At 47.3% G+C, this 12,203-nt stretch overlaps 1 protein-coding gene across 9 annotated transcripts in view; it reads right to left on the bottom strand.

Annotated features, from left to right (window-relative positions):
- RALGPS1 (Ral GEF with PH domain and SH3 binding motif 1) overlaps window positions 1–12,203 on the bottom strand; it is a 269,628-nt gene that overhangs the window by 195,740 nt on the left and 61,685 nt on the right. For all 9 annotated transcript variants that reach the window (XM_042914070.1, XM_042914073.1, XM_042914074.1 and 6 more), the window contains one exon: window positions 11,048–11,098. In XM_042914070.1, the coding sequence (XP_042770004.1) occupies window positions 11,048–11,098 (51 nt within the window). The remainder of the gene's footprint in view (window positions 1–11,047; window positions 11,099–12,203) is intronic.

The following is a 12,203-nucleotide window of genomic DNA, read 5'->3' as shown; positions in this document are numbered from 1 at the left end:
GTTGATACCAAAACCAGAAAAAGACATTTTACAAGAAAAGAAAAATATAGACCAATATTCCTCATGAACGCATGCCAAAATTCTTAACAGAATTTTAGCAAATCAAATCCAACAATATACAAAAAGGATTCTACATCATGACCAAGTGGGGTTTATCACAGGAATGCAAGGTTGGCTTTAACATTCAAAAATCAATCATGCAACTCTCTACAGTAACAGACTAAAAAAGAAAAATCATATGATGATATGAATAGATACAGAAGAAACATGTGATAAAACCCTATCTATATCCATTCCAGATAATTCCCAATTCTCAGCAAATTAGGATCAAAAGGGAATAGCCTCAACCTGATAAAGGGCAAATGAAAAACCTACAGCCAACATCTAACATCATCCTTAACCATGAAAGACTACTTTTCCGTCCAGACCAGAAACAAGCCAAAGATATCTGCTCCCACCACTTCTACTCAACACAGTAGTAGAGGTTATGGCCAGTGAATAAGGCAAGTCAAAGAAATAAAAGCATCCAGTTTAGAAACAAAGAAGACTGTTGTTATTCACAGAATTCATCATCTGTATAGAAAGCTCCTGAGAACCTACAAAAGAGCTAGTAAAATAAGTGAGTTTAGCAAAGTTGTAAGACATAAGGTCAATTTTTAAAATGTCTGTAGGGGTGCCTGGGTGGCTCAGTCAGTTGAGCATCCAACTCTTGATTTTGGCTCAGGTCATGATCTCACAGTTCAGGTCATGATCTCATAGTTCATGGGACCAAGCCCCACATCGGGCTCTGTGCTAACAGTGCAGAGCCTGCTTGGGATTCTCTCTCTCCCTCTCTCTGCTCCTCACCCACGCACGCTCATGTGCTTTCTCTCTCTCTCTCTCTCTCTCTCTCTCTCTCTCTCTCTCTCTCTCTCTCAAAATAAATAAACTTAAAAAACTTTTTTTAAATGTCTATATTTCTATAAACTAGTAACGTGCAATTGGAATTTAATTTAAATAAAATACCACTTATAGCAGCACAGAAAATACAACATTTAGGAACAAATCTGACAAAAACATGTAGGATCTGCACACTGAAAACTATAACATTACTTAAATATTTAAATTAAAGAAGACCTGGGGTGCCTGGATAGCTCAGTCGGTTAAGCATCTGACTTTGGCTCAGGTCATGATCTTGCAGTTTGTGAGTTCGAGCCCCACGTCGGGCTCTGTGCTGACAGCTCGGAGCCTGGAGCCTGCTTCGGACTCTGTGTCTCCCTCTCTCTCTGCCCCTCCCCCGCTCATGCTCTATCTCTCTCAGTCTCAAAAATAAATAGACATTAAAAAAATTTTTTTTAATTAAAGAAGACCTAAATATGTGGATACACATAGTGTGTTCATAGTTCGGGTGACCCCGTATTGTTAAGATGTTAACTGTCCCCAGATTGATCTACAGATTCTGTGTGATCATAATCAACATCCTAGCAGGCATTTTTGTAAAACTAACAAGCTGATTTTGAAATTCATATGGAAATGCAAAGGACTAGAATAGCCAAGACAATTTGAAATACAAAAAACACATTTTAAGAACTGATTCTCCCTAAATTTCAAGAAGACCATAGCGGGAGTAGGAAAGGAGGGAGGGATTTCAAGGAGTGAGAGGAAACTTTTTGGGTGATGGGTATGTTTATTGTTTTGATTCGATGATGGCTTCACAAATGCTGTGAAGCCTTCATCAAATTGTTGGCTTTATTTACGCATGGTTTGCTACATACCTATCACACCTCAAGCCGAAAAAAATCTCATTCAGTTCTCATGTCCAATTTTTTGAAGTAGTACTATTATCAACTCCATTTTACAGAAATGGAAACTGAGACTCAGAGACAGTAAGCGACTTGAGCACGGCCACACAGATACATACCGAATCCTCTCACTCCAAAGCCCAAGCTCTTAATTAAGCTTTGGGGAATACAGAAACAAATGCTTTTCTACCTGCCTCTCATTCATTCAACAAGTATTGACAAGTACTGATCCTGTAATGTGCCACCATGGCTGGAGTAAGGGACCCCAGCGGTGACAGAGAAAGTCCTTTCCTCGGACAGCTTGACACATTGCTGGCCCAGGGTCCCTCTAAGCTTGACGTAATAGCACTGTTGTTCGTTTTCTCTTTGTCACATCCCTGACTTCTCTCAAAAGAGAAGAAATGCCTTGTGAGTTTCTGCCATGTGTCAGGCCATCTGCCTGGGACAGACATCATTTCTACTTAAGGATAAGGAAATGGAGACACAGGGAGGTGCAGGGGCCTGCCACAATCACACAGCTAGAGAGTAGCAGAGCTGGGTTGCAAATGCAGACCTTCCTGCCTCTGAAGCTTAGGGTCCTCCCATCACATCAAACTGGAATCATGCAGCTGCTCTTAACACAGAGTCCTCACAAACCTTGTTTTCCTTGCAGACAAAATCACAACCAGGAGCCAAGTCCCCATGGATAAAAACAGCTGTTCACCAAAGGTTCTGTTTTATGTTATTAATTCATTTAAAAGGAAATCTGGTCTCTAACCAGCACTATTGTCATATCCACACCCAAGAAGAGGGAAAAAAATGAGTCTGGAAGGTGCAAAGTGGTGGCTTCATTGGATCAAATGTGCTGCTGGCCCATGTCTGCAGGCAGACCTGATTCCTGCCCCCGCGGCTCTCCCTTCCCACGAGACCAAGTGTTTCTCTGGCGCCCAGGGAGGGACTCCAACCTCTGCCCACATCTTGAATGGAGTTTGGGGGAAGCCTTTTCCACTTTGCTTCTGTTGTGACAAGAAGTCGTTACGGTGGGTAGAGCAACTACCAGGAAATGAGAAGCAAATAACAAATACAAACTCAGAGCAATTAACAGATGAGAGGCTGTGGCTCAGACTTCCGGTGCCGACATCAGCGCTGACGGGCCTCGCGCTGGAGCCATCCACCCCGTGTCTTGGCCCCAAGTGGAGGGCCCCTGGACCACCCCCCTACTACCGAATTCAGTTTTTTGAACCGAGGGAGGCACTACAGCACAGAAGAGGATGCAATGAGATATACCATCATTATCACTACCGCACCCTCAATGCATTCAACAAGTGACATCAGGATCGGGCACTGGGCTGGGTCACAGGATATGGGGGGAATAGTATTGGCATGCTGAAAAGTGCTATGCACGGGAAGCAGGAGACGGTGTGTCGAAAGGGAGCATGAGGGGAACCTGCATGATTCCCAGTCTGGGGCTCCCACCTGCTCATTCCATCTCTGGGACCGGGAGTGGCGGGGGTGGGGGCGGGGAGGGACCAGGGAGGCTGTGGGCAGCACAGCGCAGCGGGCTCGGGCTTGCTGAGGCCGGGAGGTCTGCTGCTGGCCCCTCACGAGGCCTGACCAGCAAGGGTGAAGGAGGTGTGCATCCAAGGAGCAGTGGGGAGCCTCTCAGAGGGTTCTAGGCATGAAAGGGTCAGACTGTGGCTTTAGAAAGATGTCTCTGGATACAGAAAGGAGGTTGGGAGGCAGGATTAAATATGGAGAGATGTGACCGAAGGAAAGGTGGCAGAGATCAGGCTAGGCTGGGACAGTGGAGGGAAATAAATGGTCTGAGAAAACTGCCCAGCATGTGACCTGAGAGAGGGGTTTTAATGATGTCATCGAAACTGATCTCCTCTTTACAAATAACTGCCTGCTGGCGACGTGCTTCCCTCCTCCTAGGGCCAAACGCTGTGACTCCAAGGAGCAGCAAAGACACACAGGGTTTGTCTGACATCCAACACTGACCTCGGCTTTCTGGAATGCCCGCTTCTTCAGAGCAGGCAACCCGGCATCCAGACAAAAGGCCAGAGGGTCAGGTTCCTGAACCCACAGGCAGTGTTTTCCTGCACTGCAACGTGTCATGTGGCCCAGAGGAAATGGTGTACTTCAGCAGGGAGTCTCCCATTCCTGCTGACCAGCCCTTCCACAGACCAGCAGATGCAGGTCAAGGCGCTCAGACGCCACGAGCCCTGAGGCAGGAAGGGTGAAGCCAAACTTCTCTAGAGTAAGTGCCCCACAGGGATGCAAGCTCTCTCTGGATAAAGCCTCTTGTCCCCGAATATCCATTAATGTTGCTCTCTTCCTCATTCTAACCCATTTGCCTTTCTCTCTAAGCCCCAGCTTCCCCCCAGGGCCCCAGTGAGCACAGCCAGGATCCCAAGCCCATCCAGACCAGCCCTTGCTTGCCTTCCGCTACCCCTGAGCTCCTGGCCTGTGCCCTGAAGCCTAGTGGCAGGTGCTGGTGACACACTGGTCCCTTACCTCATGCGGCTCCCACTCTAGGCCCACAGCCGTCCTCTGGGGGGAGTCCAGGCTACCCCCGGCACCTCCAACTCCCTTCCACATTGCTGTCAGTGCCCTGGCCTTTGGCTCTGGCCCACAGTCTCCTCCTACCCTCTCCTGCCTTCATCTCCAGAGACGTCACTACACTGGGTGGTGTACCTTCTCACCCCTGGGTCATACCATACCCCCCTTCTCCGGGAGAGACCTTCACCGCCCCCCCCACGGCAGCCCCCCGAAGGCACAGCCACATCCCATCAAGCAGTCTCCAGAGCGACCCCACCTCGCAGACCCCGCACTCTGCCATCACTCTCCCTCTGTGACCTCCTGGCCTCCAGCTCATTCCCCAACTCCAAACCAAATCTGTGCTTTGCCCCCTGCCTGACCTCTGGTTCCCCAGCCCTCCTTGAGTCTTCCAGGCACATCCCTCTCCAGCCCTTCCAGCCTCCCTCTCCCAGGCTAAACACTTGGCTTCCAGGCTCTCTTCCTCCCCCTCTGCCCTCTGCTCTTCCTTCCACTCCCCGAACGCACAGTCCACTCCTCTCTTGCCTGTTTCTTCTCGTCTTTGGCCTCACAGTAGCTTCATAACTGGCCTAATACCAGGCCCTCTCCTCTCTGGTGCTACCACCCCGGCCTCAGACACACTCTGGCAAAGCTCCTGACCAGTCTCCTGACTCCAGTCGGTTCTGTCTCAGGCAGTGAGAATGAACTTCCTAAAATACACACCAGTCCATGTTACTCCCTTTGTGAAATCCCTCCATGAATCCCCAAGCCTAACAACATAGAGCTCTGCCTCCCGCCCATCCCTACCCCACATTCTTCTCGATGCCTCTACATCCTGACAATACTTGTCTCTTGTATGCTCAAGTATCTGTCCCTCCTTCTCACTGGATTATGCCCGCGTCCCCTCCATCTTTGTCTCTCCAGCATGCAGCACAGCACACCGATAAATGAACGAATGAATGAAAGTCAGTAAATGGGCGAAGGTCAGTCAGACTACTGGGGACTCTGACAGCGGGGACAGAGCAATGTCCACAGGGGCAGCAAAAAGACTGGGAAAAACTCAGGCACCCACTAAGGCTCGTTTCCTTCATACTCAGGCCTGCCGGACACCCATGACCCTGCATGCCCCCAGCTGCAAGAGAATGACACGCTGCCTTCTGGTAAGCGCCTGTCGTGCCGACATCCCTGGCAATGGTGCCCTTGAGGAGCACAGAACCGAGAGAATAGCAGGCCTGCCTTTTCTCCTCCCCAGCCATCCGGCACCAAATGTAGTGTTAAATTTCACTAAATATATGATTTGCCTTTTCAATGCGTTATCCACTCTGCCTGAAATGCCCTTCCCAACTCCCATCCCATTGCCCAAACCACCCCTTCAGCCGTCAAGGCTCAGGGCCAATGTGCCAACTCCAAGGCAGAGTGACTCTCCCCACTGATGTCTCCAGGGCCTTCAGGCACCAGGGTGTAAGTCATCTAGACCTCAGCCTCCCTGCCATCTGGGGACCAGGATGTGAACGCAGACCTCAAGGACTCCAGAACAGTGTTTTGACCCACTCCACTATTCAAAGCATCACCTCCTTGGAGCCAGTCGCTCCCACACGGGCGTCGCCGAATGTTCTGCTGGCACAACCTCGCATCGGTGACACACGCAGCCTGTTCCAACTGCTCACCAGTGAGAGGAAACGGCCACAAGTCATTGGGAATTTATTGCGTGCGGGCACTGTACTAAGTTCTTACTCACCCACTGTAAGGTAAAAAGTGTGATTTCCCCCATTTTACATGTGAGAAAACAAGCATAAAGAGAATGAGTAACTTGTCCAAAGTCTGAGCTCCTCAGGGTGAAGCCGGGACTCAAGCCCGGCTTTGTCAGATGAGTCCCTGCTCTCAAGCACCGTGCAGGTGAGTGGACCCAGTGGCCCAGTGTGGAAAGACCCCTAGGCTGAGTGACGCACAGGTCGTGCCCATTTCCAGCACATTCTAAGAATAGTCGCTTCCCCTTGATGCACTTCACATCGGAACCAATGACAAAACCAGTTCTGACAGCTCCACTGGCCTCTGAGAAACTGCTGGGCCTTCACTTTCCTAGGCTGGGAGTTGGGCACAATGACCGCGATATTTGGAGGGAATACTGGTGGGGACAAAATGCCACCCCGAAAATGTACCACACGAGACTACCGCCACCAGGACGCTTCAGAAAGATCTTCTTCACAATGCAGCCTTCAGTCTGAGCCCCGCCAGCTGGGAATCCACCTATCCCCTGCGACCCAATCCACCACGGGGGTGATGGGGCTCTGGGCCACAGCATAGAGGTTAAACCCAGCTGTGAGCCATTATGCTGCAAAGTTCTATCTGCATTCACTCGCCAGTGTTTGATAAAATTGGTCACTTGATAGAGTCACCAGGGAACAGGGCAGTTATGGCTCCATACTCGCTAACTTCCATTTTCCTTGCTCTCTGCCAATCCTTAACTCACTGTCTGCCAAGCTTCCTCCAAGCCCTGGGCCGATGCTCTTGCGGTCTCCTTTGCAGAAACAGGCAGAAGCCACAGTTCTACCCTCAGTTATCAACAGCATTTGGAAATTTGAATCTTCAAAGGCTGAGCTCACCAGGCAAAACCCTTGTTTTGGGGGAAGTGGTTCCACCACAAAACAGGCACCCTGGTCATAATGTTCCCTTAATTGGTACGTGCCCGCCTTGGCAATGTGCCAGACACAGCCAGATAACATTCTGCTCCCTACTTTTCTCATTCATTCATTCTCCACTCATTCAGCGAACAGTTATTGAGTATCTACTGTGTCCCAGGCACTGGGATCCAACAGGGTCTCTCAGGAGGCAGACTCCAGAACCTGGAGGCAGACTCCAGGAGCATAACCCTCCTCCTTCTGCCCTGGTGCTTCCCAAAGCCTTTTGGAGGAATCAAGGAACGGGCCCCACTTGGGTGTAGAAGTGGTACAAGGAAGGGAAGACAAGAAGAAAAGGTACCAAAGACAAAGAGAACTGCAAAGAAATGTTAAACTGCAATCAGGAGTCTGCTGGGTAATAGTAACACCAATATTATCCTTTTAAAATTATTGTGTGTATATATATGATGGGATAATACAAAAATGTAATCATTTAATGTTGTTAGGAACCCAAACTGTCAGTGTAAAAGAAATCATGGGGGAAGGGAAAGGGAAAAAAAATAGTTACAAACAGGGAGGGAGGGAGGCAATCCATAAGAGACTCTTAAATACAGAGAACAAACTGAGGGTTGACAGGGGGAGGGGGGAGATGGGTAATGGGCACTGAGGAGGGCACTTGTTGGGATGAGCACTGGGTGTTATATATAAGCGATGAATCACGGGAATCTACCCCCAAAACCAAGAGCCCACTGTATACACTGTATGTTAGCCAACTGACAATAAATTATATTTAAAAAAAATCCCATGAAAATCAAGGGAATTAAGCTCGAAACACTGTAATGTTAGATGTGAACTGGAAAGACCAACATTATATTGGTCACATGCCTACAAATGACCCTCAAATCTCAGAGGCTTACACCAGCAATATTAATTTCACACTCCGAGGTCGGCAGAATGGCTGCGGGTCAGCCAACCTCCCCTGGGCTCACTGGGGCGGGGCCAGGTTAGGCTGGAGTGCAGGCTTTGGGTTAGGTCGGGTCATCCATGACATCCTCATTTTTGGACTCGGGCTGAACGAGCAACAGCTACCCGTACATCACGGAGAGTGGAAGTTCCAAGAGGGCTGGCCATGCCTCTCACTCGCCACGTGCATGCTGTCACTTGTGCCCAAGGCACAGGGCCAAGCCCAAAGTCAATGGGATGAGAAACACACACCACCCACAGGGAAGTCATGCCAAGGGTTAGGAGGGAAGGAAGAGCTATGGAGAAAGAACACCACCTACCCTAATTATGAACTCGTGACTTTTCCTTTCAAAAATAAATATTTCCTAACCCTGTCCACCAAAAGGGCCTAAAAGCAACTGCAACCTCCTCTCATAAGCATCCTTTCACCCAGACTGTGGTTTCTGAATATTATTCACCAGTAAAAGAAACCAGCACCCTGAGGGACATCTGATTCCAGGTCTTCAGCAGGAAATGTACAACATAACACTGACATAGCTCATTGCACCAAAGTGCAAGGAAGCTATCAAAACCAAGAGGATCATGTTAAAAGGATACAGGAGCTGCACCAAGGGCTCCCATTGGTTAAAGAAAGGACAATTCACCTATCAAATAGAATAGTGACTACAATTCACTGAAACACAGATCCTCAACCCCACTCTAACCCTATGGAATCAGAATCTCTAAGGATGGACTTAGGTATCTGTATTTTTTTTTTAACAGAGCTCCCCAACTGATTCTGAGGCATAAGCAGGTCTGAGAGGCACCAGGCCAAAGGCTTCCTCATCTTCTGGGAGGGCAGATCACTCAGAGTGCCCATCTTGCTCTCAGATGCTGGCCTCTGCTTCCTCGGAGCCTTGTCAAACTGCTAACTGTCCTTCATTCTTGTCCTTCCAGCTCTGGGGTGGTCCAGCCACAATGTGGCAGACATCATCAAGAAGAAAAATCCCAGTTTTCAGTCTACTAACAACAATAACAACAGCAAAACAGCTGGGACGGCTCCCAGGGTCCTCCTTTTAACCACAGTTTTGACAATGAGTATGAGCAACAAACTCTCCCATTTTTAGCTAACATAGATCAAAGACATTCAAGTTTGGGGTTTCTCCATATATCTCAAAGTAATTAGTTCTTAATCCTCGCTCTTTATCAGAAGCACCTGGTAACCCTCCACAAAACAGGGCTGACTGGGCTCCAGGCTCTGACCCAGAGATCCAGATCCAATGGCCGAGAGTGGAATCTGGGCACCCCATGTTTCAGAGGCTGCCCACGTGATTCTGACGTGCAGCCATGGTAGACAACCACCGCTCCAAGCTAAAATCTTGAAAGCTAAACATCACCACCTTTATGTCTTATCACAATGTGAATCAAGATAGGTCTTGGACGAGGCACCTTCCAAACCTCAGTGCCCCGGGGGAAAGTCTTGGTCTGCCCCTAATTGTGCCTCTAAAGAACTTCCCACCATTTTCCCTCCAACAATCAAGCCTGAGCAGCCGCCCCAGCCCTGGGCACAGGTAGGTTCAGGATTCAGGGCTCATGGCAAGCTGGGCTCCTCTCCCAGATGCTCAGGACAAAGAATAAAGACTGTAATGTTTAAACTGCTCCAGATCAAAGCCAAGCAGACAACATGATCACAAACAGCTTCAAGCTGAGAACTAAGGCAACCATCATACAAATACTCCTCCAGAAGTCTCCAAAAGGTAGACTCGTTTTTTGTTGTGTGTTTTTTTTTTTATTTAAAAAGAATGGGGATAATTCCATGTTAGAAGAAAACAGTAAAAGATTGGAAGTCAGCCAATTCAAACAAGCAAACATAGTTCTGCTCCCCAAACCTGATAAACATAGTGCACACGCACACACACAGGTGCACGTGCATGCGTGCGCACACACACACACACACACACACACACTAATTCAAATCATTGCCACGCCCTCACATAGATAATGAGAGCAGCTAGTGGCACTAGTTTCCTCCTAATTTGCAGTAGGTCAGATGCCAGCTCTCAGAAGGCCTAAATCCTTTGTCTGTCTTCATATTAAAATATGCTGCTTTTCTCGAAGACTTAACAGCTACCATACTATAAGAAGAAGGGTTGTATGTCAAGATAGTTCTGGAATTCACACCATGGTTGCAGCAGACACTTTCTGACCTATCTCCCCATCTACACCCCTCTTCTCTAAAATGTGCACCCCATTCACCAGGCTGGGTCCCCTCAGCTGTGCCTGCCTGTTCGGTCACATACCCCTGGCGTAGATTATGAACCAGCACTAGATATGTGGCTCAGCCGGGCTGGGTTGAGAGCTACTCATTTCAGTCTGGAAGGTGGATTAAAGGAGGATCACATAAATGTGAGCCCTTCGGGGAGGCCAGCTTGGACCACGTGAGCAGACAGGAAAGAAGGCAGGAGAGCAAAAAAAGAGGAAACAGCAGAGGCAAGAGGCAGAGACGCCTTGAGTCTTGGTTGGCACTCTAGCTGCCTGAACTCCATGCCTGTGGATTCCACCAAGTGCCCTTTTGTCCTCGTATTAAACTCCTCTTCTGCCTATTCAGCTACTTTGAAATGGATGCCTATCACTTGCCAACAAAAAAAGATTGCTGACTAAAACAACTATAAAGCCTTGTTATCAACTACTAAACACTTCCAGGATATTTTTAAAGACCAAGACCAACTTTTTTCTCTTTATTGGATACGCTGTTTCTAAAAATGTACATATGCTTTTAATGTACATATGTACGTGTTTTGCTGTGGCAACTGGTTTTGAAATCAGAAACAAGGCAACCACCAGAATTTGGGATCAACAAAAAGAAAGCTCTCTAGAAAAAACGTTCCCTCACAGGAGGAGGGAGGGGAAAAGGAATCAGTGTGGGAAGGCCTGGCTCGGTCATGGAGGCCGTGGGCACCGAGTGCCCCCAGCCTCACCCGAGTGGGCCCAACTCAGTGAAATTCTCCACAAAATTCAAACAGCTGGCTCACAGAACGAGCACCATCAAGAATGAGAAGCTCCTGGATGCTCTCTCTAACAGGGGCTTAAGTCAGTAATGCATTTATAGAGACTTCAAGAAAGAAACCTGACTAACTCCCCTCTTCCCAGCTACAGTGTTTAGAGCAATTTAAAGGACAGAGTACAGACCTCCGGCTGGATGGCTTTAAACACAGGTATGTCCATTAACGTGATCTGGCTCTGTAACAAAAGAGAATCAGTATTAGAATAAACCGTAAACCAAAGACAGCTGTCATGTTACTTTAAATCTATACAGGGTAAGAACACATTCTCCCATGAGACACAAATTAAGAAAGAACAGAATAAAAAATTTCTAAAATGCCTCTCCTATCCTTCCCCCTTCATAAATCTTGTCCCCACATCCTTCTTTCTTTAATGTGAGACAAACTCCCAATTTAAGAATTGATAATAGTCATTTGGAGGGTGGAACTGAGATGAAGGGGAACATTTTCAGTTTGGATATTTTTGTATTTTGTGAGTTGTTGCTTCAAGCATGAATTACTTTTGGCATTTAAAAAAGTTGTAGACACAATATTAAAAATTAGAATGCTAAAGAGACACTATCTATTACTCTAAATTTAAATTTTTTTAAAAAAACTGTGGCTTATAGAAATTGTACATTTCTTCTGAAGTCTCAGCCTCCTCTAAATTATACAGTAGAGTGCTACTCAAGACGCGAGGACCATGCTGGACCGCAAACTATTCATTCCACCAGCCCACAACGAGAGAACTTCAGAATTTGAGAGCAAGCATTTGGGAACTTTTATAGCAAATTGCCACATTTTTATTGTATTTTTTTAAAGTATCAGTCCTCAACAGATAGGCGATGAAAAAAAATGGCCCTTTACCACAGCTAGCTTGAGAAGCATTAATGTTGTAGATACAGAAAACACATATAATTAAAAGGCTGTTCTAGGGGCGCATGGGTGGTTCAGTGAGTAGAGCGTCTGACTCTGGATTTCAGGTCTGGTCATGATCTCTTGGTTCAGGGGTTAGAGCCCCACGTCAGGCTCTATGCTGATAGTGTGGAGCCTGCTTGGGATTTTCTCTCTCTGTCTCTCTCTCTCAAAATAGATAAATAAACTTAAAAATAAAATGAAATAAAATTAAATTAAATTAAATTAAAAATAAAATAAAATAATATAAAATAATAAAAGGCTGGTCCCATCGTTAGCTGCTCATTGGGCAGCAATAAGAGAAAGCATCCTTGCTGATCTTTCCAGGCCAAGGCAGAGACTGAGCTGACTTCACATGACCTGCCCATCTCCACATGTCACCTGGGATG

This window comes from Panthera leo, chromosome D4 (genome assembly GCF_018350215.1).
Source record: "Panthera leo isolate Ple1 chromosome D4, P.leo_Ple1_pat1.1, whole genome shotgun sequence".
NCBI lineage: Eukaryota > Metazoa > Chordata > Mammalia > Carnivora > Felidae > Panthera > Panthera leo.
Note: the sequence above shows the minus strand (reverse complement) of the source record. Positions and strands in the feature narration are given on the sequence as shown.